General features: G+C 48.3%; 1 protein-coding gene across 1 annotated transcript in view; it reads left to right on the top strand.

Annotated features, from left to right (window-relative positions):
* ZCWPW1 (zinc finger CW-type and PWWP domain containing 1) overlaps positions 1-24,082 on the top strand; it is an 867,839-nt gene that overhangs the window by 383,192 nt on the left and 460,565 nt on the right. Inside the window, exon 4 of the mRNA XM_069607206.1 lies at positions 7,896-7,983. Within this exon, the coding sequence (XP_069463307.1) occupies positions 7,896-7,983 (88 nt within the window). The remainder of the gene's footprint in view (positions 1-7,895; positions 7,984-24,082) is intronic.

Here is a 24,082-nt window from a genome sequence, read left to right as displayed (position 1 = left end):
CCCTTGTGGTCTGACCTAGGAGGATCTTCAATGGAGCATTGCTCGATGTTTTTTTGATACTCTCTTTTAGTGGGTAAAAGGATGAAAGTTGGGACTGTTTAGAGTTTTTGGGTTCCACATTGACAGCGGTAGACATTGAATATTCCTGTGTCATGATGCTTTGCTCTTAGCCTACAGGGGTTTGATTTTCTCTAGTGCTACATTGTGGGCATCAGTATTGACTTTTGTTTCTTTTTCTTTCGGGGTTGTTGTTTTATTCGTTTTTTCAGGCAATTTGGATGATGTATCTTGCATTTGAAGAGCAGTTCTAATTGCTCCAAATCTAATATGCCATCCTCATTAGAAATATTACAATATTAGAGTTATGGCCCCCCGGTTTTAATGAAAGCATGTTTTTAGTTTTTTTAGGATCTTCATTTATCTGAAATGTCCTATGCACACTTCTTTTAATTGCTCTAAAATGCAGACGTTTTTGTCTTTGGGCATGTATCGTCCAGAAGCTGACCCTCTAATGCAGGTCTATAATTTCTCGTATCCATTTCGATTTGCACCAGCATCCTCATAGTTTCCAGATCCCCCTTGTTCATGCTCAATCAAGTTTGTCAATGTAGAGGGACTCAGCAGTGTCACTGGAAGGCCTTCCTATTACAGGCGAGTCATGTGTTGCCTCTTGGTTAACAAATTGCATTAATATGCTCGATAATTGTGAGATCTTAGTTTCAAGCCTATCCACTTTTTCGCAACTTGATCGATAGTCGCTATGGGATTATTACCTTTGTTTGCAGTGTTGCTTTGGTGTACTGATGGTACAGTAGTTAGGGCTTGAACATAGGATCTGGTAGATATGGAAAAGCGCTTCTCAGAGAGATTTGTCTGTACATATTGTGAGCATACAAGTGACCCTTGAGTCTGGGTTCTTGAAGTGGTGCCATTGTGTTCTGCTAGTGTAATATCATTTGGTACCCCAGCTTTCACCGTCCCGCACATGAAGCCTTCCATTTTGCTGACTTTTGCGAGGATTTCGGTTGATATATTTTTCAAATGTTAATCTCCAAATGGGTTAGTTTATGCCCTTATCTAGCAGATTAAGTATCTGTGTTATAACCAGGAACGTCTGCTCAGCATTGTCAAAGTCATTCAGTGCTGTCGTAGAGCCCATAAAAGCAATTTGTGGGCTTAATGAGCAGTTCATGGAGACTGTTTGAGGGGCAACCAGGCTAGAGCAAACCCACTTTCCTTGTTTCAGGTCGAGATTTACCTCGCCTACTCGGGAATCGGTAGGAAGAGTGAATTTGCTCAATATCTCGGGTGGCGGGTGTTTTGTATTACCAAGCTCCCTGTGTGGAATATTATGCAATTTGACATTTGCTGTAGGCCTAGTGCTAATGAGATGGACATTCTCGATGCCACTTCTCACTCCATTGGCCGGGGTGGATGGTCTAAGCGAGATTCCTTTACCCAGTTCAGCCCTGATGGTTGGAGCCATCATGAAATCATCGGAAATACATTGTTTTTGGTTATCAGACGGGGAGGGAGGACAAATAGCAGAGGTGCTCTCTCGCATGATAAGAAAGCTATTTTGCGCTGAGAGTTCGCAATCATACATTTCTTTTAGAGGGAATGAAATCTCATCGCGTTTGTTAGAGCAGGATGCATGTATCTGCGTGCATAAATGCAAATGCTGCATCTTGAACAATCTCCTCATCCCTTTAATTCTGCTCAATGATGTCTCTGAGGTGTTAGTCAGAGTGGATTGGGAGGGGGAATATCTACCTCTTTCTTCTGGAGGCGTGTATGTAGATTGCAGAAGGGTATTGTACAATGAATTGTTCACTTTAATAAGTGCCTTACAGATTTTACCACTTCTTGGCTACTTGCCATTTTGTTTTTTTGGTTAGCGAACAGTAAAGTGCAATTTTTCCAACATAGTCAGCGAATGTGAGGGGGCGGATGAATCAAAGTGTTTCCTTACCATAAGCTAAACTGGCGATACTCAACTGTCTAATAACATGGAATACAGCAAGTAGCTTTTAACAAGTCTGAGCTTAAAGAGCTAGTGTTCAGAGTATATTTTCATACATGTCTGTCCCACTTAATCGCGTATCAATAAGTTGCAATATAAGTGAAATACAGTTTTTATATGCAAATAAAAATAAAAGTCGACAGTTGGGTGCGTAACATTGTTACCCATACATACTATTGTTCATTTTCTGTTTATAGTAGATGTCAAAGTCAATACGAGTGGTAGATGCTGAATTTAGATGCTTCGACCTCCCCACCCTACACAGCCTAACAGCACTTGCAGGGCACTTACGGGTGCGCGCAGGTGCGTGTACCCGTGCTGTTTTGTAGGCTGGCTGGTGGTAAGAGGAGGCAGAGTCACGGCATCAGCAGTGCACTAAGGAAGGAGAGAAGGTAGGATGTTGCTAATGTAGCATAAAGGTCCCAGCACAAGTCCCAGTACGTAACTTTACAGCACAAGTCCCCGATAATAATTACTTGTTCGGCAGTTTCCAACAAGTCTGGTCTGAGTTTCGGCATGCGAATGTGGGGGTGCTTCCTCTTGCGGACGCAGGTCCCACGAGGAGTAGGTAGCAGGAGTACAGCCCAACAGCATTTGCAGGGCACTTCTGAGTGTGCGCGCGGGTACGCGTACCCGTGCTGATTTGTAGGCTGGCTGGTGGTAAGAGGAGGCAGAGTCACAGCTTCAGCAGTGCACTAAGGAAGAAGAGAAGGTAGGATGTTGCTAATGTAGCGTAAAGGTCCCAGCACAAGTCCCAGTACGTAGCTTTACAGCACAAGTCCCCGATTATAATTAATTGTTCAGCAGTTTCCAACAAGTCTGGTCCATGTTTCGGCTCTGGAATGCAGGGGTGCTTCCTCTTGCAGAGGCAGGTCCCACGAGGAGTAGGCAGCAGATAGCAGGAGTGCAGCCCAACAGCACTTGCAAGGCACTTCCGGGTACGCATATCCATGCTGTTTTGTAGCCTGGCTGGTGGTAAGAGGAGGCAGAGTCACAGCGTCAGCAGCGCTTTGTTTAGCAGTTTCCAACAAGTCTGGTCCGGGTTTCGGCTCTGGATTGCAGGGGTGCTTCCTCTTGCGGGCACATGTCCCACGTGGAGTAGGCAACAGATAGCAGGAGTACAACCCAACAGCACTTGCAGGGCACTTCCGGGTTAACATTATCGAAAATAATAATTTATTAATAATGTGTTACAGTTTATGTTTAAACTTTACACATATTGATAAGTTACAAAATTAAAAAAAGAAAACCACAATACTAAGTATAAAAAAATATAAAATGAACTGAAAAGTCAAACTCATGATTCTACATACTATCCTAATTAAATTATCATTTAAACTTAATATTCACTGGTGGACTATATGATGATGATGGTGATTTGTGTTAGTAGAAAGTTATATTAATTTGCTGTGAATATTAAGTTTAAATGATCATTTAATTCTATCACCTTCATGCCATGGACACAAAGCAGCATGGCACACGAACGAACAGTAATGTTAATAGCTCGTAAAGTATTAAAACCCCACCTTACTGAGAATGAACAATCACCTTTTATAAAAATTCTAATACAGCCATAATGTTAAAACAACAATTAAAATAGACATACAGCAATACAGTAGTTCCTCGCGCTGATGCAAGGTCTTTTTTTCTTATTACAGGCACACAAGGTAGCCAGGGTGAGGGTACCTGTGGCAGTGATGTGGCGCCTCCACATGCCGTGCCAATCAATGCATCAGAGGATCCCACAACCTCAAGCATCCTCTTTTGCTACCCTTGCACTCCAGACATCAACCATTTGCCGCAAGACCCCAACCAGTAAAGCTGTACCCGGAATCAGCTGTTACTTCTACTAACATTATCACCGCCATAGTAACCTATGCCCCGGCCAACTACCACCAAGCTGCCTTTCCCCACATCTACTGCTGTCATATCTCATTTTTGCCAGCATGCTTTGTGGCAAAGAATTCATCCATTAAGATTGACTTCATCCAACATGGCCGCCAAAGTGCCCTGTACCGTTCCAGTCTCTCCAGGGAAGACGTGCAATTCATGATGGTGTTGTTTCCCTGGAAAACTGTTTTGTTCCAGGAAGAATTCAAAGACCATGGAGTCGGGAGCCCTAGCGTGTTGCTACTCTCCAGCAGAGCGCTTGTAAGTTCGGATCTGAGAAAACCTTACTATCCTTGCTCTCCTTGCATACCTGATCTCTGCTAACCTTTCTCTGTTTCCTTTCGTGCGTCTTTATTGTAGCTATAGTGATTTTCCCTCACCCATTGAACTTGCCCACCTAACTCCTGTGCTCATAGCCAGCTGACACACTCTTATGATAATTTTCCTTAATGATTGCAGCATATTTGTTATCATCGGTTTGAGCCGCCTTTCCACACATGTATTTGTTTGACCTTGCAGCTCTTTGGACTGCATGCCCCATTTCCTGCCTTCACGGACAAGCCGCAGAGGGTTATCCTTATTGAACACACCTATGAGACATACCCCGGACCTGATGCACTATTTTCTTTCGTCCAACACTGCAAGCTACAGGGTTTTGTTCCCCTTACGAACCTGAGTAACATTGTGGGGCGCAGCAAGGGTTTCAGGGAGATTCTTACTTACATCACGATCTGCTGCATCTGTAGAGGTTAGTCCATTGTTATAATTCTTATGAAAGTATCATTTTGTCATTCATATTTACAGCTGCTGCACCCATCACCACCTCGGCTGCAAATCCAGCAATTCTCTTGTCGGTTGTGCCAACCCCCACCTAAAACGCCAGCTGTGTGCCTGGTTCAAGTCAAGCAGGATTACCACTGACAACCACTACCACAAGGCACTCTTTATCAGTCTCCAGCATAGGCTCTTTGTCACCCATCAGTGGTGGGGCTTGAGATGACCTGCCCTCGTCCAGACCATCCCCTCAAGGCCTTGGTTCTCCTGTGATCAGTTCTCCCCATGCCCTTGTTGCTGTTGACCTGCAGTCATTCGGACAGCCTGATTATGGTGATGATGCTTCAGACAGTGGCACGGCAGCAGTTTTGGAGAATGATGTTGCACCAATCACCTCATCTGTTCACCCACCTGCTGCCTTGCCATCTGGGAGAGGCTCACAAGAATAGAGCAGTGGCAGGAGAGGATGGAAGACCTCACAGAGCTCCATCTGCAGCATGCACAGGCAAAGTGGGATGCCATGCAAGGGGTCACAAGGAGACTAGCCAGGGGAATGGCATGCCAGAACCGGCATCTATCTGAGTCTACAGTGGCTAATACTGTGGTTGGCCAAAGGGTCGCGAGCCTACCGAGGTACTCTCAACTGGGCAGGAGAATATGCAGAGGGCATGTCTCCTCACGATGCAGAACATGCGAGGCCTGGAGTCTCTGTTCTGCCTCTGTTACCCCCACAGAAGGGTCACACACAGGGAGTTCCCGTAGGAGGTTTTTGCGCACCGCCACTCACACACCAAAGGCTCTTTCTGGCCAAGAGAAATGCCATACAAAATAATTGCCTAACTCCAAGATGACATTGGGGATTGAGGGAGGTGGAAGGGCATGAGTATTGGGAATTAAGGGAAGTGGGAAGGCATGGCCATTATGGATTGAGAGAGGTTGGTGGGCATGAATGTTGTGGGTTAAGGGAAGTGGGAGCACATGGGTGGAATGGATTGGGGAAGGTGGGAGGGGATGGGTGTTGGGGGAAGTGGCAGGGCATGGGTGTTGGGGGATTGAGTGAGGTTGGAGGGCATGGGTATTTTGCACTGTACAAAATATATCTCATGTAAACTTTAACACTGTGTGACAGCACTTCACCTAGGGGAGGTATGTCGACATCTCACAGCAGGGGGATATGTCGCCTGATACATATGTTGTGCAGCATATTTCCACACCTTTTCTAGCCTATACATCAGGGACACCCCGGTCAGGTGGAGACACCGGAAGCATCTCTTCAGTAGGCCGAAGAACTGCTCGATGCACAGCCTGGTCTTGATGTGTCCCTCATTGTAGTCCACCTCCTGTGGTGTACGTGGATTGCGCATCAGCCACAGATGATGTGGGTATCCAGAGTCACCTGTAATAGGTGTCAGTAACAGAAACATGGGGATGTGTGGCATTTTTGTATGGCATGTTGATGAACACTCTCTTGATGAAGTGAAGTTATATAGGTGAACAACATTGTTGTACATCCCTGCTTTACTTGATGTGTCATGTACTACGGGGTTATACATTCAATGTGACTCTCTAAACCACCAGTTCTAACATTCTTGACCTGTGACAGGTTTAGCAATGTGCATGTTGTTTGTGGTGACCCTGTGCTGCGCTGTAATGTAGGTGCCCTGAGGGGCGTACAGTTGCCATTGTGGATTTTTATGGTTTCGCCATTCCTGCTCCTATGGAATGAAATTCATGGTTTACTTCGGACCTGGCAGTGTTTTATCATTGTGCATTGGTAAACTGTGCAATTGCCTGTGTAGGAATGTCTTCCCTATGCATTGTGGTTTTGGATTAGTTAATTGCTAGAGAATTTTCCTGTGCTGTCATGATACTGCATAGTCCTGCAGGGTCTAGTCTGTGGATTGTTTGCTGTAAGGTGTGAGGTAAGGGGACAGGTCCTGCCTGCACATGTCTTTGACAGGTCATACATTCATTTGTAATTGTAATGCTCCCGCCACCTTCAGAAAACAATGCACTTGTGATGCAAGTTTGTAATGTGGGATGGCACTTGTACCATGGCATGTGGGGGGATTAGGGAAAATGGACTCAGCAGCGTGTAATCATAGGTCACCTGGACATTCAGTGAACAGTATTGCTTCCTGTTGCGGTATACCTCTTCTGCTGCCTGGGGTCCACCAAGGCCACATGGGTGCCGTCTAGGGCCGCTATTACGTTGGAGGTAACAGCACTGTGGTTTTGGCAGGATTACCACTGATTGTCGACTGTATTTCCACTTGTACTATAGTGAAATTACCATTTTTATTTCTGCTGCTAATTCCGCTGGTGGAATCAGCACGCATTTCTGGAATGCTTAAGTCAGGTGAGTGATAAAAGTGGCAGTAATTCCATTACCGTTACTTTTTCCATTTACCACTGTGCTCATAATATGGCGCGTTACCTAATTGTTATGTCTGAACTTGCTTTTCATAGAAGCAATTTAAACAAGACTGTAGTCTGCCTCTTTTACAAATGCATGTATTTTGGAAAACGCACTATAAATGCAACTGCTGTGTTTTTACAGCCAAGTATACCAATCAGTGCACCTTTTAATGTGAAAGGTATAGCAGAATGATGAATAATCAGGGTTTGAAATTGAGATTCGATGACTATGAAATAAAACCAGCTCCTGGGTGTCAGGCATCACCCTGTTGGCAGGAGCTACCAAAGGAACCACCAGAGATGCCCCTTTCACTTTTTGTCCATTTTGTATGGACCATTGTGTTTAAATGTATGTTAGATGTGTTCCAATTCTTCTTTTGTTAACATTCTCAAATACTCAAAGTTAATGTCACCTTTAAATGTTTTGGAAGGCACCGGTTGGCCCTAGGAGACAAAAGTAGCTCCTGCAAGTTGTTGGTTTCAATCTAACCAGACTCTACTATGCTAGAAGCAGGAGTTAAATATCTCCCGGGTCCCTTCAATTTCAAACCCTAATAATGTAATAATGTAATACTATGTAATAATGTAAGTGCTAGGAAGTAGATGATTCGGAGAGTGCACACTTTTGAGTTCAAGATGTACAAAAGTGTTATTGTAACTGCATAAAATATATATGAAACGCTTTTTAAAACAAAAGGCGCATTTCTAGTTTTCCTGACTGAAGTGGCATTCAACTGTACATTATGTTGTTTTAGTGAACACTGATTTTTTTTAATTTGTGTCTAATCAGGAGAGGATTGACAAATTTGGGTTCTCAGGCCGCTATAGACATAATGAAGAATCTGAGCAACCTGGTTTTCGGGAAGAAGATTTTGATGGTACAGTATTGCGTGTCCTGTTTTCATTTGCAACTTGTAACTGCTTATTATTTTGTAAATAATTTGTATTACATGAAATGAACCTACCTAAATAGAAGGATCTATGGATGGTCAATAGGTACATACATATACAAACAAATAAACTTAAACTAGAAGGATCTATGGAAGGTTAGATAGGTACATCAACATTTGAAAGTATAGACTGTTGATTATATCAACCCTTTGCTTTTATTTGCCTCAATTGCTAATGGGTTTCTCCATCATCAGATCTTCATTGATATTCGTAAACACTTAAAATCCCTTCCTTTGCGCAGGACCTATGAAAACCTTTTTGATATTTTCCTGAGATATCACTCTTTCTTAGATACTATTGAATAATTTGAAAATAATTGGTTACAATGGTTTTCCTTTTTTGAACATTACTAAAGAAAGTCCTTCGGTCCTATGTCTCCAACTCTCTGCAGGTCAAATGTTTCTCCAAGCAGAGAGTGGGAGGTAGATCTCTTTCTGCAGCCAGCTCTTCCCTGTGGAAAGGCTTTACTTCCCCCCTCCGACTTGAGCCAGATCTTCTAAAGCTCTGGAAACTTCTCAAGACTTTTCTCTATCTTCCTTCCCTCTACCCCTCCCCTGCTAACTCTCCCTCTGCCGCTACGACTGGGGACTGGTCCCATCAGAGTCATACAGGGGTCAAACCATTCCCCACTAGTCCCCCCTGCATCCTCTGCTAGCACCTGCCCTCTGGCTACCTTTCACAAACTAACCCAACTTGTCTACCCAGCCCACAACACTCATCTTCCCTTTTCCTCTGGCACTTGCCTTCTTGGCCTCCCACCCTGCCCCCCAGCACATCCTTGCCCCCTTCCCTGGAGGCACCCCTCTCCTGCACTTCTCCCTCTACCCCGTCATCCCCTGAAATTACATCCTTCTCAAGCACTTGTACGGTAGGATTGTCACAAGGCCAATATAACTGTCTTTTGTTTTGTTGTTATTCCCTTGTTCCCCCCTTCATGTCTTGTGGGGCCTGGAAACACTTGTGTATTAGCACCATACAATATGTCCAATAACTAAGGGCATACTCCTGACCCCATAATGCACATTCTTACATTTGAAGCCTCACCCAAAGGGAAACACCTGGAAACCGCTCAGCAAGCATTAAACTGTTACTTTAGTTGCTGTGTCCCATGCTCTGTACTGACCGTTTCTGCTAGTTCTTTTTCTGACCTTGTGAGGAAGATCTAACAACAGTTGTTTCTCTGTGCTTTTTACCGTTGTACACCATTTTACATGTATTTTCTTTTAGAATTGTTCAACGTCTCACACATTAAACAAACTTTGTGAGATCATTTGTTTTTTTTGCTGGGTATGTTTTTAACCTATGGCATAAGACTGGAACCACAAAGCACTTGTCAAAGCTATAACATGGGCTATGTAAATATTAACCCTCTAATTCAAGGTTGACAATTGGTTGTTTCTCTAATGAAGATGCAGCAGGCGGTTGTGATGATTTGGACCCTATGCCCAGGGTAACCAACAAGGAATTTAAGTACAACGGATTCACAACCTCACTGCGCATACACGTTAAGTTTAGATGAATGGAATATTTTAATGAAAGTGAAAACAGCCAACACGTGTTTCGACCACAAGGTCTTCTTCCAGGCTTGACTGTTCTGTTCTCCCACTTGTGGGAACTTAACATGTACCGGTTTCAGTAAATTATATTAGCCTCAATTTCGTAGCTCTCAACTTTGACGTCCGTGGCAGCTCACCGTGTATACACTCTCCTTGAGTCGGAATCGGGAAAAACACAGAACACAGTCAAGCCTGGAAGAAGACCTTGTGGTCGAACACATGTCTGCTGTTTTCACTTTCATTAAAATATTCAATACATCTAAACTTAAAACGTGAATGCGCAGTGTGTTTGTGATTCCATTGTACTTCAATATTTTTAACCTATTTTGTTCTCCACAACCTTCATAACATGGCATAACATGATACTTATTGAGAAATGTTACTCTTCCATTTTCAAACAATACAAAAAGGGACATGTGTCATAAAATGTCTTATCATAGGTTTAAAGACAAGAAGGACTCAGCGTAAGGTCCCAGTTGGAAAGATGCAAAGTTTCCACTCCTTAAAAAAAAACATGTTCTAATGGACTCCTTCCTCCCACAGATTCCTCGTCTTTCTCCCAGCGCAGCTGCTCTTTGAAAACCTTTCAACGCCGGGGGGGCACAGCGCGGCTACGCTTTGGCTCAACCCGATGCATCTACTGGACCGGCACCTGACATGACATCGGGGCTTGTATATATAGAAGCACCATCAACTTTTTTCCTTTTATTCTGTGCACTCTGCTCGTTTTAGGAGCACTGCTTTTCTCGAATCTCACACTTTTCGTTCTGATTCAAGCCTTGCGTCGACTGCGGGTTCCAAATGTCCGATTTGGACCCACACGACATCTATCTTTACTGTTTCAGGGAAGGCCACAACACAAAGGACAGGGCGTCATGTCAGTCGATGAACCAGAAGGCACTTTGAGAACGTGAGGCAAAGCTGTTTGTCTTTCTTCACAAAGAGAGAGCAGACAAACAAACCAGTTTGAGGTTGCCAAGCGTGGACCACAGCACTCAGAAACAGTCCACTTCTAAAAGGACAAGTTAAAGAAGAAGCACTGCAGGAGATACAGATCTCCAGGTACTTTTTCAAGGGATCTTTCTTCTATGAATGTGTGGAGCCACCACTCCAGGGAAGCCCCAGAGGAACAGACTCAAAGGGTACCTTTTCAAACCCAATCCTCTACTCCAGAGGAATATGAGGGCTTCAGGAAGAAGATGCTTGATATCTTCGCCAAGGCATTGGATGCTTCAGCACAGACACCAGTGGCCTCGATTCCAGTGGTCTCGACCCTGGCAATGATGACTTTGTCCAAGCCAACGGATCCCACTGTGCTCCAACAAGCTGGCAGGTACTCAGAGAGCAGATGAGCCAAGATCCCGTCCAAAGGTTGCTCTGTTCCATCTTCGGATTAGTCCTATAACCTTGGCACCCCACCAGTGTCGACCGATGTCAGAGTCATGAGGGAATTTGCCCCACTCCTCAGAAGCGAATACATGCACATTCGGAGGACATTTATTATGAGGACGGAGTACCCTGTCACCTTTGGACTGGAACCCCTCTGTCCAAGAAAGGCCAGAGACTTCACAGGAGGACCTGGTGGATCTTGCAGCCGACTTGCAGGAAGCACGTTGCCTGGACACTTCACCAGAGGATAAGTTCCCTGCTCTTACCCTTGACAATCCCCAGGCCACTTTTCAGCACCTGATGGCCAAGTTGGTCGACACTATGGTGTTGTACCCTTCATGCCCGAAGGTGCAGTACGAGCTGACCGACATTCTCAACAAGGGTCCAAGGAAGGAGACACTACTGCCATTTAATCAGCCAGTAGAGGGGTCAGTTCTTGAGTGCTCGGCCGAACCTGCCTTAGTTGACTGGGACCTAGCTAAGAAGCACAGGATGGTCCCTTCAGGCGACTGTCACTGGTGTAAAAGACTTCCTCACCTGAATCTTCTTCAGTGGAAGTACAAGGCGATTCTTCCGAGGGTGGGAAGGTTCCCTCCCTTCTGACAGACCTCCTATCCTTGAAGAGGTACGGCCTGTCTCGGGAGGAAGCCACTATGGCTGCTGAGGGTGCAGCCAAGGCAAGAGACCCCCGCCCAAAAAAAGACCTTGGGCCTCATTACATGGTTGGAGGTAGCCATGGCGCTATTAGCACCATGGCTGCCTCCAAACTCGTTCCGACTCCGCCCTGGTGAATGGTGCAATTACCGGTCCATTCCTAGGTTGGCGGGACCGGTAATTCCCCATTCACCAGGGCCGTTCCCCATTCCCATGTGAGCCCCCGTAGGGCTCAATGGGAATGGGGAAGGCGCTAATAATGGTACTGCAAATTGCGGTACCGTTATTAGTTCCAGAGTCCCTTTGCGGGTCCCGTCCTTAACGCCTGGAAAAACCAGGTGTTAAGGGAGGACCCGCAAAGGGAACTCGTAGTAGGGCGGTAAGGGATTACCGGCACCAGTGCCCTTACCGGTGCTGGTAATCCCTTACCGCCCACCTCATAATGAGGCCCCATGAGAAGGGAAAAAGCCAGTTGGCTCATAAAACTGTTCTGTTCGAAGACCGGTAGTTGGTTGATATCTGCTGAAGGTCCGTGTAGCAATAACTGGAGACGTCTTGAATGGCTGGGGCCAAAGGCTTTAGTCTTCCCGTTGTGCAGGGCGCTATACTGTTACTAAGAGTTCAACACAGAGTGATCCCTCTGCAGCGTATAATATGGAGAGAGTAGATCTTCAGGTGCGCGATGGAAAAAGCGCACAGCAGCAGTGGAAAACATAAGAAGAGGCAAGAAAGCCGGGAGCGCCAGAGCCGTAAGCCCAGAGCATGCAGGCAAGGATAGACCGGGTGAAAATAAAAGCCCAGAGGGAAAGCAGACCTTGGAGGAGCAAACGAGCAGGAGTGAGCAAGAGGCAGCCAAAAGGCAGAAGCTCAAAATAAGTCCGAGAGAAGAAATGCGGCAAAAAGAATACATCATCTTACCCTAATGAGAGCAGGCGTAGAGTTGCAACACGTGGCGTGAACGCCAAGTACTGAATCTAAAGGAAGTATTGGCAGCCATATTTAAAAAAAGACTAGACCGGAGAGGTCGGTAAAGGAGAAACATGATGGAACTGTTTAATGGTGTCTTATCAACCGCTGTTTCCAAAGTCTCCATGAGGGGCGAATGGTGACAGTGACATGATTCTCACAGCTCGTGCATCGCTAGAGACTTTGGTAGTTCAGGCTGCTACGACAAACCTGAAGACCACATCCATGCCATCTTTGCCTCCTGACAGGAAACGCAAGAAACTAAATGCACGGGGAAGGAAAATTGTTAGCTCTTCGATCCTGCATCTCCGTTTTGTAAACAGCAGAAGTATGGTAGCGAAAGTGCAGTCTGCTGCACAGAACTTGGGCTTGGAGGTGTAGTTGCTGGAGGCAAGGATTTTGTGTGGCTTATGAGCAGGATTTAAAACCGGTGCCTGGCACGGGAGTGCAGCACCAAAAGAGCAGTCTGCTGCAGTCCACGGCAGGAGGCTTATGTAGAGCCATTGTGGGAGTTATTCTGGTTATTCCGGTAGGAACCAACCTGCAGAAGTTCCTGCAAATTACTGCGAGTTGCTGGTTATTCTGAGTGGCCACGTAAGCAGTGCATTCTTCTTTCTCAAACACTTTATAATCACTAAATACTCCAGTGCTTCCTTGCTTGCATGTTACTAACCGGGTAACATGTATAACTTGAGAAGCAAGCCTATCCTACCTCGCCGCCAGTCGTTGGAGAATCTCGTCCTGATCTCATCAGGCTCTTCCTGCGGCTTTGATGTCATCCGATACTCAGATTGCTAAACAGCTCTACCCTGCAGCTTTGCTGAACTTCAGCGAGAGTGGGTACCTTGTCCCCTAACGTTACACAGATGCTAGCTCTCACTGATACTTCCAAGTCTCTGAGCAAGACAGCACCCAGCTGCGATTGCTCTGTGAGCTACTTGCTTTCAGGTACACCCGCTTTATTCCAAGATAATCAGAACAACTCTCTGGCCACTTTTCCCTTTTGAGAAAATGTATTTGTGAAATGCTTGAATCGCTGTTTATTCAGTGAAACAGGACCCTAATACTTGTTCAGCTCTCAAACTTTATGAGAGCATATTTTCTGAATTAAAAAATAATACCATTAGCCTTGAGGAGATTGGTCGCCGCTTCGAACAGTGGCACAAAAAAAGCTCTTCCAGTATACAAATGTCAATCGTAGCGTGAGGTTTAACAATACTGAGGATGAGGTGTTCATGCTCCATTTTGCATGCTTCTATTCGGTTCAACTGAAAGTGTCGCTCTGGGCAATACATGAGAGGCCCATTGCACCAGCCTCCAGTTTTGGGTGACAAGGTCCCTTGTAAACAAGGAATTTAAAGGCAACCAAAAAATCTGCAAACTGTAAAACAATACTAAATCTACACAAACAACACTCGAGAACATTCCTAAGGAACCTAGAAGCAAAAGCACTTGAACTTTGCTGATTCTATCACTCTTGATAAACCTCCACTTATAGTGGAGACTGAGCCTTCATTACAACAGAGAAAGAAAAATAAGAAATCCAAGCATAAAGTATTGACCTCTACAGATGTTTCACTGGCTGCAAATAAGATTACCTTCTACTTTGACCAGACGGATTCGAAAATTGTCAGAGGTGGACTCTTCAGTGGGAGAGATCCAAGACCATATTTCTATTGCCACCAGCAAGTTATCTCTGACTTGAATATTGACGAATCCCAAGTCAACAACCTATTCCTTAGATATCTCCTCTCTAGGTGTCTAAATATTAGAAAATTCTTAATTCCATGACTCTTCATTCACGTGAAAGTTATTTTCCCAGTACCTCTAGAACTAGGCCTGGAGTAACTTATTTCTTACTTCGCAAGGATGCTCCGGAATAAAGCTAATACCTTGGCCCTTCTCTACGAAATACCCAGCCTTAGAAATTTGCTTTCACAAGATATTGACTGGGTAGAAATTGTGGATTACACTTGTATGAATTTAGTGTGCAGGCACTTCAAGACGCGAATAATTGTGGAAACGAAACAACATCACTCTGGGATATGATTTATTTATTTGTTCTGCTTGTTGCCTTTCTTTTAACTAAACCAATACATCTCGCCAGTTGTCGCAATTCTCAACTTGCGACTTACTGATTGTGTGCACTAATGCAAATTATGGTTAAAGACCAGTTCATTTTGCATTCCATATTTACTGCTCCAACCACCCAGGATTGGTTTTGAATTCATTTTCTATGTTCTAAATGTTTGTTGCTAATACACAGAGTAAATTCTCTTGACTATCTATCAATCCTTTCTTGGAACACTAGAAGCCATACAAATGTATTTCGTCCTTCTGACACTTGACCGTATTTTACTTCCATTGGTCTAATCCTCTTATAAAAGGTTTGGCTTCAACTTGGGCAACAAGAGGACTCCCTGGAGGTTTATTAACTGTAGTCGATTACACCATTCTAGGGACTCCCAATCCAGATATTCTAGCGATCAAAACTAACTTAAAAACTCACCAGTACTTACGGACTTGTATACATTAATTGGAACCCAGTGCAAGGTGATCTTGAATCTTTCTAAGAGTGTTACAGACCTTTGTTTCAGAATGGTATGCGCAAGGCTTCTCAGATTCCTGTTGAGATTCCTGGAACTGTATTAGTTTCTTCCAAGGGGAACCATATTTGGTGCGCCGATCAGAAAATTAAATTAAAACCATCGAAAAAAAAGAGTACACGTAACGGAATTAAGAGGTTAAAACATAACTCTTTAGTTCTACGATGTATCTGATGATGTCATCACTTCTTTCTCGGGGGTAACCTCTCATGTGGACAGGTGACGGCGGCCGCTACCTGATCCTGACCCTGGGTTTAGCTATTTGAGGGATGATCACATGAGGGGAGGTGATTCTCAGGGGATGACACAACCTCAGGTGAAACGCAGTATCCCTGCCAATTTAGGGACCCTAGAACCTATTCCTACAACTCTAGGAATAATCCCTTCCCTAATGGATTCATGGTTTGTGCATATCCTACCATTCAGCTAAAAACTACTGGTACAAGGATCCCTTTCCCAGTATTATGGCGAGAAAGATCCCCAATGATTTACAAGGGAGTTATAAGATCAGTACTGTGATGAGGGAGAAGAATGAAGGAATGTGGATTACATGTAAGAGCCATATACAGCAGTCTTTCCGAAATTCCTATTGGCCAGTGCCAGTATAAAAGCAGGGAAAGACTTGGGTAGTATGAGAGAGGCCCTCCCTGGAGGACCAAGGAACAGGAATCGATTGTTGCAGAAGAAGGGGCTTTGAACTGCTGTTCCAGAAGCGAGAAGGGGAAACTCTTGCATCCCAACAGCTTGTAGAGAACTGAGGAGCACTGGGGGAACCAGCGGGGACCACTGTGGGCTCCAAAAGGCGGGAGAACCCATGGGCACCAGCCATGTGCCAGTGGGACGCTGAAAGTTCCCTCTTTGGAGAGTTCTCCAGCGCCAGGCAGAGCGAGATACCAGTGGCGTCACAGAAGTCTGACCTGTAGAAAGGAGCTAAACGTAAACCCTGTGTGCAGCGTGGTAGGCGCAGCTCAGCGGAGGGTGTGGCAGGATACGAGAATGTAAGTCGTACTTTCCGAAAGCAGAGGGAGCTGGAAGACCGAACACCTGTCAGAGATGCTTGCAGTGGCTGCCAGAGAGGCGAGAGTCAGAGAAGTGGCTGCTAGAGATGCAAGAGCCAGGGAACCACCCGTTGTGGAATCGGGAAAGCCACAGTAGCGTAGGAAGCCAGTCGGCGAGCCCAGGGGAATGGTTGGGGCTGTCATGATGCCTGCCCCCGGAAGACCAGACCAGGCCCAGCAGCCCCGGAAGCAGGCATCATGCCACTTGGAGCATGCCCGAAAGCCGCAGTTAGGGGCTGTTTGGGTACAGTCCTGGCGCCCAAGGCGCCAGGCTCATAGAGATAAAGTCAGACCTGGCGCCATGGGCGCCAGGCTCATTATTGATAAGTTACCTGAAGCAGACCATGCTGCATACTCACCAGAGGCAGACCATGCTGCATGAAGACTCAAGCCAAATGAGGCTTAGGAGGGACTATTTTACTGAAGGGACTATTTTGTTACTTGGGTGGGGCTGTGGAAGAATACTTACCTGGATCTTCTTCCAAGGCTATTTAAACCACGCCCGGACAGCCACACGTGCTTCGCGTTATTCTGCTTGCTGCAGCGTAACGCTCACTGTGTTTTCAGCAGCTCCAGTCTTCAGCCACGCCCCTTTCAGTCCTGGGTCTCCTGAAACAAGAAGAAAAGAAGGATAAAGGTTAGAACAGGAGTTTTAACTTTAATCCTTACCTGAATCCTGATCCATTTCGCCACGGAGCTGAAAGACAGAAGTCTTTGAAGCATCGCTTCGCATTCCTACGGCGCCGCGCTGAACTCACCTGCTTGGCGGTACTTCAGCATTCCATCACGCTCTCTCCATCTCGCAGCCGCCCTCCGACACCTAAGGAGACAAAGACAACAAGGTGAGCAAGGGGACTCTCTAAGGCTATACAAGCTACCCCCAAGGACTTACCTGATTTACCAAGGGGGGTACTCACCTCATCTCGGGTCGACACAGTCAACTCTGCTTCATTGCCGTACCCCGGCCCCTAAGGGGAAAACCACAATAGACTTACCTGAATCTTACCAATTGCAATTTGGAAATCTTCGAGTGGATTAATCGACAACCTGCAAGGAATCGGACAGAGTGAAGATCAGAAATTTGAACAATTGAACATAAACAATTGGACTTTAGAGTCAATACTGGAACTCACCAATTCCTCTACGCCAGTGAAGTAACTGGTCATCAACTCGCCCCTGCGGTCGACGCAGGATGGAGAGCTCATCCTTCCAAACCATCAGGTGAGACTAAGAAGGGGACATCAAGAGTGATCTGTGGGAAGACAACGGGAGTGGGGAAGGTGGGTTGACACTCAATTCCACGGGTGGTTAATTCCCCTTCTCCTTTGCAGAAGAATATTCCTGCGAGCCAGACAAACTAGGCAGAGCGGGCCAGTCCAGTCAGTCATCTCGGCGCTACACGTCACACTGGTGGAAACAGCGGCCCAGTTCCGGTCGACGCCCCCGTGGGAACCAGGTGAGCGTAACAGAACGCGAAGCCTACTCACAAATACCCACCTGGGGGTCATGGAGACCTGGGAAACTGATCACTTGCCCCAATTATTAGGGGAATTAAGGGCCGAAGTGCATTCCGCTCGCCAAGAATCCAATGCCCTCAGGAGGGAACTGATAGTGTCAAAAGAACAAACTGATGAGTTGGCCAGACAACTATTACAGAGCCAGGTTGGACAAACACCTCTACCAGGACTTGGGGCAAGTCCAGCTCCTGTACCATCGAGTAACCCGGTGCAGATAAATTTACCTGGAGCCGTTCCTTTGGCTCCGCCTGAACGCTTTGCCGGAGACCCAAAATGGTTTGCAACATTCATGAATCAATGCCGCTTGCACTTTTTATGTAGACCTGGAGCTTTCCCAAACGATCAGGCCAAGGTAGCCTTTGTACTGTCATATCTCAATGGCAGTGTGGCGAATTGGTCCATTCCACTAGTTAACCAGGATGACCCGATTCTTCGAGATTTCCAGGGTTTTCGAACAAGCATGGAAAGACTATTCGCCCGACACTCCCGAGGACAGGCTTTGGACAACGAACTTTTATCCCTACGGCAAGGTAACCAGGATCTTTTATCTTACATTGCAACTTTCAATAGATTAGTAGTGGAAACCGAATGGCCTGAAGCCAAGCGAATCACATTATTCCATCGAGGACTTCGGGGAGAACTCAAAAATGTTTTGGCCCAAATCGTGAACCCGCCTCATGACTGTGCTGAATATATAGATCTAGTGGTCCAGCTCGATCACAGACTACAAACCAGGAAGGCTGACCGAACCAAGTTTGAGAACAGGGTGTTGGTTAAAACCCACGTAAGCTCCAAGGGAGTAGATGTCTCAGAGCCTATGCAAATCGGGGGGGTTAAAGGACCCTTAACCCAGAAGGAAAGAGATAGAATACGGCAACTGCAATTATGTTTATATTGCGGAACTACTGGTCATTTTCTTCTGAACTGCCCTGTAAAACCACCCAAGAAAGTTATAGGAGCAGCAGACGAAAACCATGTGAAATCTGACTCGGGAAACGACCACGCCCGGCAAGCGTAGAGGTCCGCTTGCCGAGCTTAAAGAAGGACACTCTGACCTCACATTTCACCATACCCATGGTCCTTGTAGATCCAGAGCAGCCATCACGCATGCACGCGGTAAAGGCGTGCGTAGGCAGTGGAGCCGTAGGAAATTACTTGGACTGGGAATTGGCTACCAGGATGAATCTATCTCTCACCCGCAAGACCACGGCCGATGTTGTCACCACTGTAGATGGAACGGAAATTGCCTCTGGACCCGTAACTCATTCCACTGCAGAGATGATATTGCTGAGTCAAGATGGGCATCGAGAGGCTATGGTGTTTGACTTAATCAAGGCCCCACAGTTTCAGCTGATACTGGGGATACCTTGGTTGGAAAAACATAATCCCTGTATTGATTGGCGAGAGAAGAGACTAACCTTCCCAGAATGTGCTCACACCTGCTACCCAAGGAAAACTCAAAACTCAGTCCTGGCCCCAGTAATTTCAGTAGCCATACAATTACCTGTTGAATACCAAGACTTTCAGGATGTCTTCCAAAAGGAACAGGCAAACACCTTACCACCTCACAGATCGTATGATTGTCAAATAGATCTTGTACCTGGAGCACAACCACCTTGCAGCAGAATCTATGCCCTTATGGAACCCGAAAATCTTCATTTGCGCCAGTGCCTAGACCAGTACCTTGCTAATGGCTTCATTCGCCCGTCCAAATCCCCTGCATCTTCAGCTTTGTTCGTCGTACCGAAAAAGGAAGGCGACCTTAGAACATGTATAGACTACCGCGCACTGAATCAGATAACCATCAAGAATCGATACCCACTGCCTTTGATCCCAGAACTACTAGACCAGGTGAAGGACTCTTGTATATACACGAAACAAGACCTTCGGGGGGCATATCATCTGGTACGTGTCAAAGAGGGTGACGAATGGAAGACTGCTTTTCGCACCAAGTACAGACTATTTGAGTACCAGGTGATGCCCTTCGGACTATGCAATGCACCAGCAGCCTTCCAGTTCTTCATGAACGATGTCCTCCGAGAGCTTATCGACGTTTGTGTGGTTGTTTACATCGACGACATCTTAGTATACTCTTTATCAGAATCTGAGCATTCAAGTCAAATTTCACTTCAGCTGCTGACATCCACAGCTCAGCCAGTTCCATTATGAACATTATTTTAGGCTCTTTCTTTTCCCATTCAAGTCCACTCATTCAAGTCCAATTTCACTTCAGCTGCTGACATCCACAGCTCAGCCAGTTCCATTATGAACATTCTCCAGCATGGGGTCTGGCATGGATTCACATGCTCATGAATATTCCCCGTCGTCAGGCTGGGAATCCTCGGTAAAGAAAAAACCAGTATCAGTTTCGTTTCTGATCTGTCTTTCGTAGTAATAACCAATCACTGGTCTATGCGTCATACTGACCACAGCCAATGACTGCCCTCTACCTAAGCACCGCCTCTGGCAGCCATCTTCAGATTTTTACCGCACGTTCATGTGTTGGGATCCTCGTGCTATTGCTCTCGAGCGTTAGTGCTATTTTTCGCGCTTTTTTCACAAAAACTTCGATTCTTTCGGTCAAAAGAGCCTCAAGCTCCACCGATCCTACATCCGATCAACGGGGACCCGTGTCGGATTCGTCTGCGCCCCTCAAGGGTGAAGATTTCGTCGAGCTACACTTCGGAGGACTCCAGAAGCTTCTCAGGCCCGGTCTCGGAGATGGCCCAGGAGAAGGGAAGCTCGACGCCCGGAAAGCTGTTCAGGGTCTGCCCTGGATGCCAGCTGCAGAACGTCTTTAAGGAGGACGAACACTCTTTCTGCCTTTATTGCCTTCATGAGGACAAGACGCACGTGGAGAAGGACTGTGCGTTTTGCGGCAACATGTCGGAACGGACCATGAAGGACCGCCATCAACGTCTCGCCAACTGGCTGGAGGGTAAGAGCCCGTCTGGCGAGAAGAAGAAGAAATCCGAGCGGTCTTCTAAGACCTTTGAGGGCGCCCCGGCGACGGGGGCCCAACATAAGGCCAAGCACCGCGAGTCCGCTGGCACCGGGAGCGCCGAACGGTCGGGCTCTACGGGCGCCAGGCAGGGCGCACCCTCCCCGGCACCATCAACCACGAGCCAACGCTCTGGGTCGGGTAAGAGGAAGGCCGAGCACCCGGCGAAGCTCCTGGAGAGGCCCCGGTCGAGCTCTAAGGCAGAGGAGGAGCGTGGCAGTGCCCCCTCCCTCAAGGATAAGGCGGTGAGCGCACCTAAGGTGGTGAAGGCCTTGATCCATCCGACCAAGCCCTCTATCGAAACGGTCGCGGCGGCCCTGGCTCAGCCTGTGGAGGCTGCACCAGTGGTGGCGACCTCAGGGCCCAGAATCTCCCTGCCTCCTCGGAGGGAGTCTTCTTTTGTGCCCATCGATAGGACCCCCGTGAAACCCTCCGTGGGGAAGAAGAAGGGGGGGCAGGGCGTCGTCGTAGATTCGGCCTCAACCTCAGAAGAGGAGCTGATCGAGGTCTTAAGCCACAGCCTAGGCGTGGAAGAAGGCCAGCCCGTCGGAATGGACCCCGACGCAGGTGACGACGACGACATCGTCGAGGATACCGACGGGGCCCCTGCTCGCCCGTCGGATTCCCCTCTGCCAGCGCCGCAAGACAACTCGGCGGCCATTTTGTTGGCCATACAGTCCTTATGCTCCGAGATAAGGACGAGGCTACCGTTACCGACGGAGGAACCTCTCCCGTCGGGGGATCCAGAACCAGGACCTTCTGGTGTTCCCCCTACCAAGAAAAGAAGGATCCATCCACCACCTCCTTTTCAACCGTCGCGCCCCGTCCAGCCCTCCTCCCCGTCCACCCGAGGGGATGATACGGGGACTGACACGGCAGCGACGGGTACGGACGACGAGGCATACGACGAGGATATTCCGTCGTCGCCTCCCACCAGGGCTTCTCCGCCCGACGAGATCGGATCTTTCCACTCCATGATCTCCAGGGCTTCCGAGCTTTTCCAACTCTGCCCTGAGGAGAAGAAAAAGGAAGGCTTCCTTTATCAGCGGCGCGAGGCCAAGAGGAAGACGGTCCTCGCAGTGCCTCTGTTGGACGACATTTGGGATGAGGGCCTTTCCCTCCTCAAGAACCCTTCCTCGACGCCAGCTAGAAGAGACCGGTACGAGAAAAAGTACCGGGTCCCGGACACGGCCCCCCTATGCCTCCGGGCGCAGCCTACCCCGGATTCCGTCGTCTCCGCGGCAGCCAGGAAGAAAGCGGGGGGGGTGCGGCCTCCACATCGACTTCCCCGCCGGACGGCGAGGGAAAGAAATTGGATGCTATGGGACGTAGAGTCATCTCGTCGGCAGCAACGACGATTAAAGCGGCCAACGCCTTGGCTATCGTGGCTCGCTACGACAGGGAGCTGTGGTACAAGATAGCTCCCCTGCTGGATTTTCTGCCGGACGACAAGAGGGCGGAGGCCCTGGAGATCCTGCAGGAAGGTGAGGTGGCCTCGGACCACGCCATCACCGTGGCGACGGACATCGCCGACACTGGGTTCCGCCAGCTGGGCAACGGCGTTTTCCTTCGACGTCGTGGATGGCTCAAAGCTACGGACTTCCGGCAGGACGTCCAGACCAGAGTCCTGGACATGCCCTTCGACGGGAACAACCTGTTTGGGAAGACAGTGGACGATTCCCTTCAGGCCATCAAGGCGGATACTGAGACGGCCCGGGCCCTTGGAGTTCTGCAGCAACGACGGACGCCCTTTCGGAGCGGCGGAGGCAAGGGCGCCTCCAAAGGTTCCGGCGGCGGTTTCGCTTCCTACCGTCAAGCGGCCCGCTCGTCGTCGCAAGAGGCCTACAGAGGACGAGGCAAGTCTAGCGGACCCCGCCGTCGTCGCCAAGGAGGTCAAGGCGGCAAGGCCGCGTCCAAGCAGGATTGAACCGGCCGTGGGGTCGGGCCCCCACCGAAGCACCCCGGTGGGAGGCCGGCTGGCGGGCTTCGTCAGCGTGTGGGAGTCCATCTCCACCGACCGTTGGGTGCTGGACGCCCTGGCCCGGGGCCACGCGCTCGAGTTTCAAAGAAGGTGCCCGCGCGTCCCCCCCCGTGGCCAGGAAAGAACTTCACGTCCCTCAACTTCTCCTGGAGGTAAAGGCGATGCTCAGAAAGGGCGCCATCGAACTCGTCCCAAAGAGGCTTCGGGGCTCCGGAGTCTACTCGAGATACTTCCTCGTGAAGAAGAAGACGGGAGGATGGCGCCCCATCCTAGACCTGCGACGTCTGAACAAGTTCATCAAGGCGCAGAAGTTCCGGATGGTCACCCTCCAGCACGTCCTGGGTCAGCTGGAGGAAGGAGACTTCCTATCATCGTTGGATTTGGAGGATGCCTACTTCCACATTCCCATCCTAAAGGGGCACCGAAAATTCCTCAGGTTCGTGGTCCAGGGGCGTCATTACCAGTTCAAAGCCCTTCCCTTCGGACTACGGTCGGCACCCAGGGTATTCACCAAGTGCCTCGCACCGGTGGCGGCGCAGCTGCGCCGCGAGGGGATTCACGTCTACCCCTACCTGGACGACTGGCTCATCCGCGCCAAGACGAGGGAACTCGCCGTGGTCCACACGGCAAGGACCGTCCAACTCCTCACGGACCTGGGATTCTCCGTGAACTACGCCAAATCCCACCTGGTGCCCGCGCAAGTCGCACTGTTTCTGGGAGCGAGGCTCGACACAGTGTCCCTTCTGGCCTCCCCGTCGGAGGAGAGGACCAGGACCATCTTGGGCAAGGTGCAACGGATGTTGGTGGCCGACGCGGCCAAAGTGAGGTCCATCAAGTCCCTCCTCGGGATGATGTCTTCCTGCATCTACCTCATTCCCATGTGCAGGCTCCGGATGCGCCCGTTGCAAGAATTCCTGGATGCGCGCTGGATCCAGACGACGGGCAGCTTCGAGGAAAGGATCAAGCTCGACGAGAGTTTCCGACGAGCGATACGGTGGTGGGGCACCCGCGCGCATCTGACGGCGGGCATGGACTTCCAGACCCCAGCCCACCAGGAGACTGTGACCACGGATGCCTCCCTGGAAGGGTGGGGAGCGCACACCGAAAATCTGCACGCAAGGGGACTCTGGCTCCCGACGGAGAAGTCCCTGCATATCAACGTCCTGGAGCTCCGTGCAGTGTTTTGGGCCCTCAGGTCCTTCCTTCCGTCCCTCAAGGGCAAGGTGGTGAGGATCTTCACCGACAACACCACCACCATGTTTTACATCAGGAAACAGGGCGGAACCAGGTCCCCAGCG

The sequence above is a fragment of the Ambystoma mexicanum genome, chromosome 1p, assembly GCF_040938575.1.
Source record: "Ambystoma mexicanum isolate Mex_15411 chromosome 1p, UKY_AmexF1_1, whole genome shotgun sequence".
NCBI lineage: Eukaryota > Metazoa > Chordata > Amphibia > Caudata > Ambystomatidae > Ambystoma > Ambystoma mexicanum.
The sequence above is the reverse complement of the archived record's forward strand: the minus strand, read 5'-3'. Positions and strand labels throughout refer to the sequence as shown.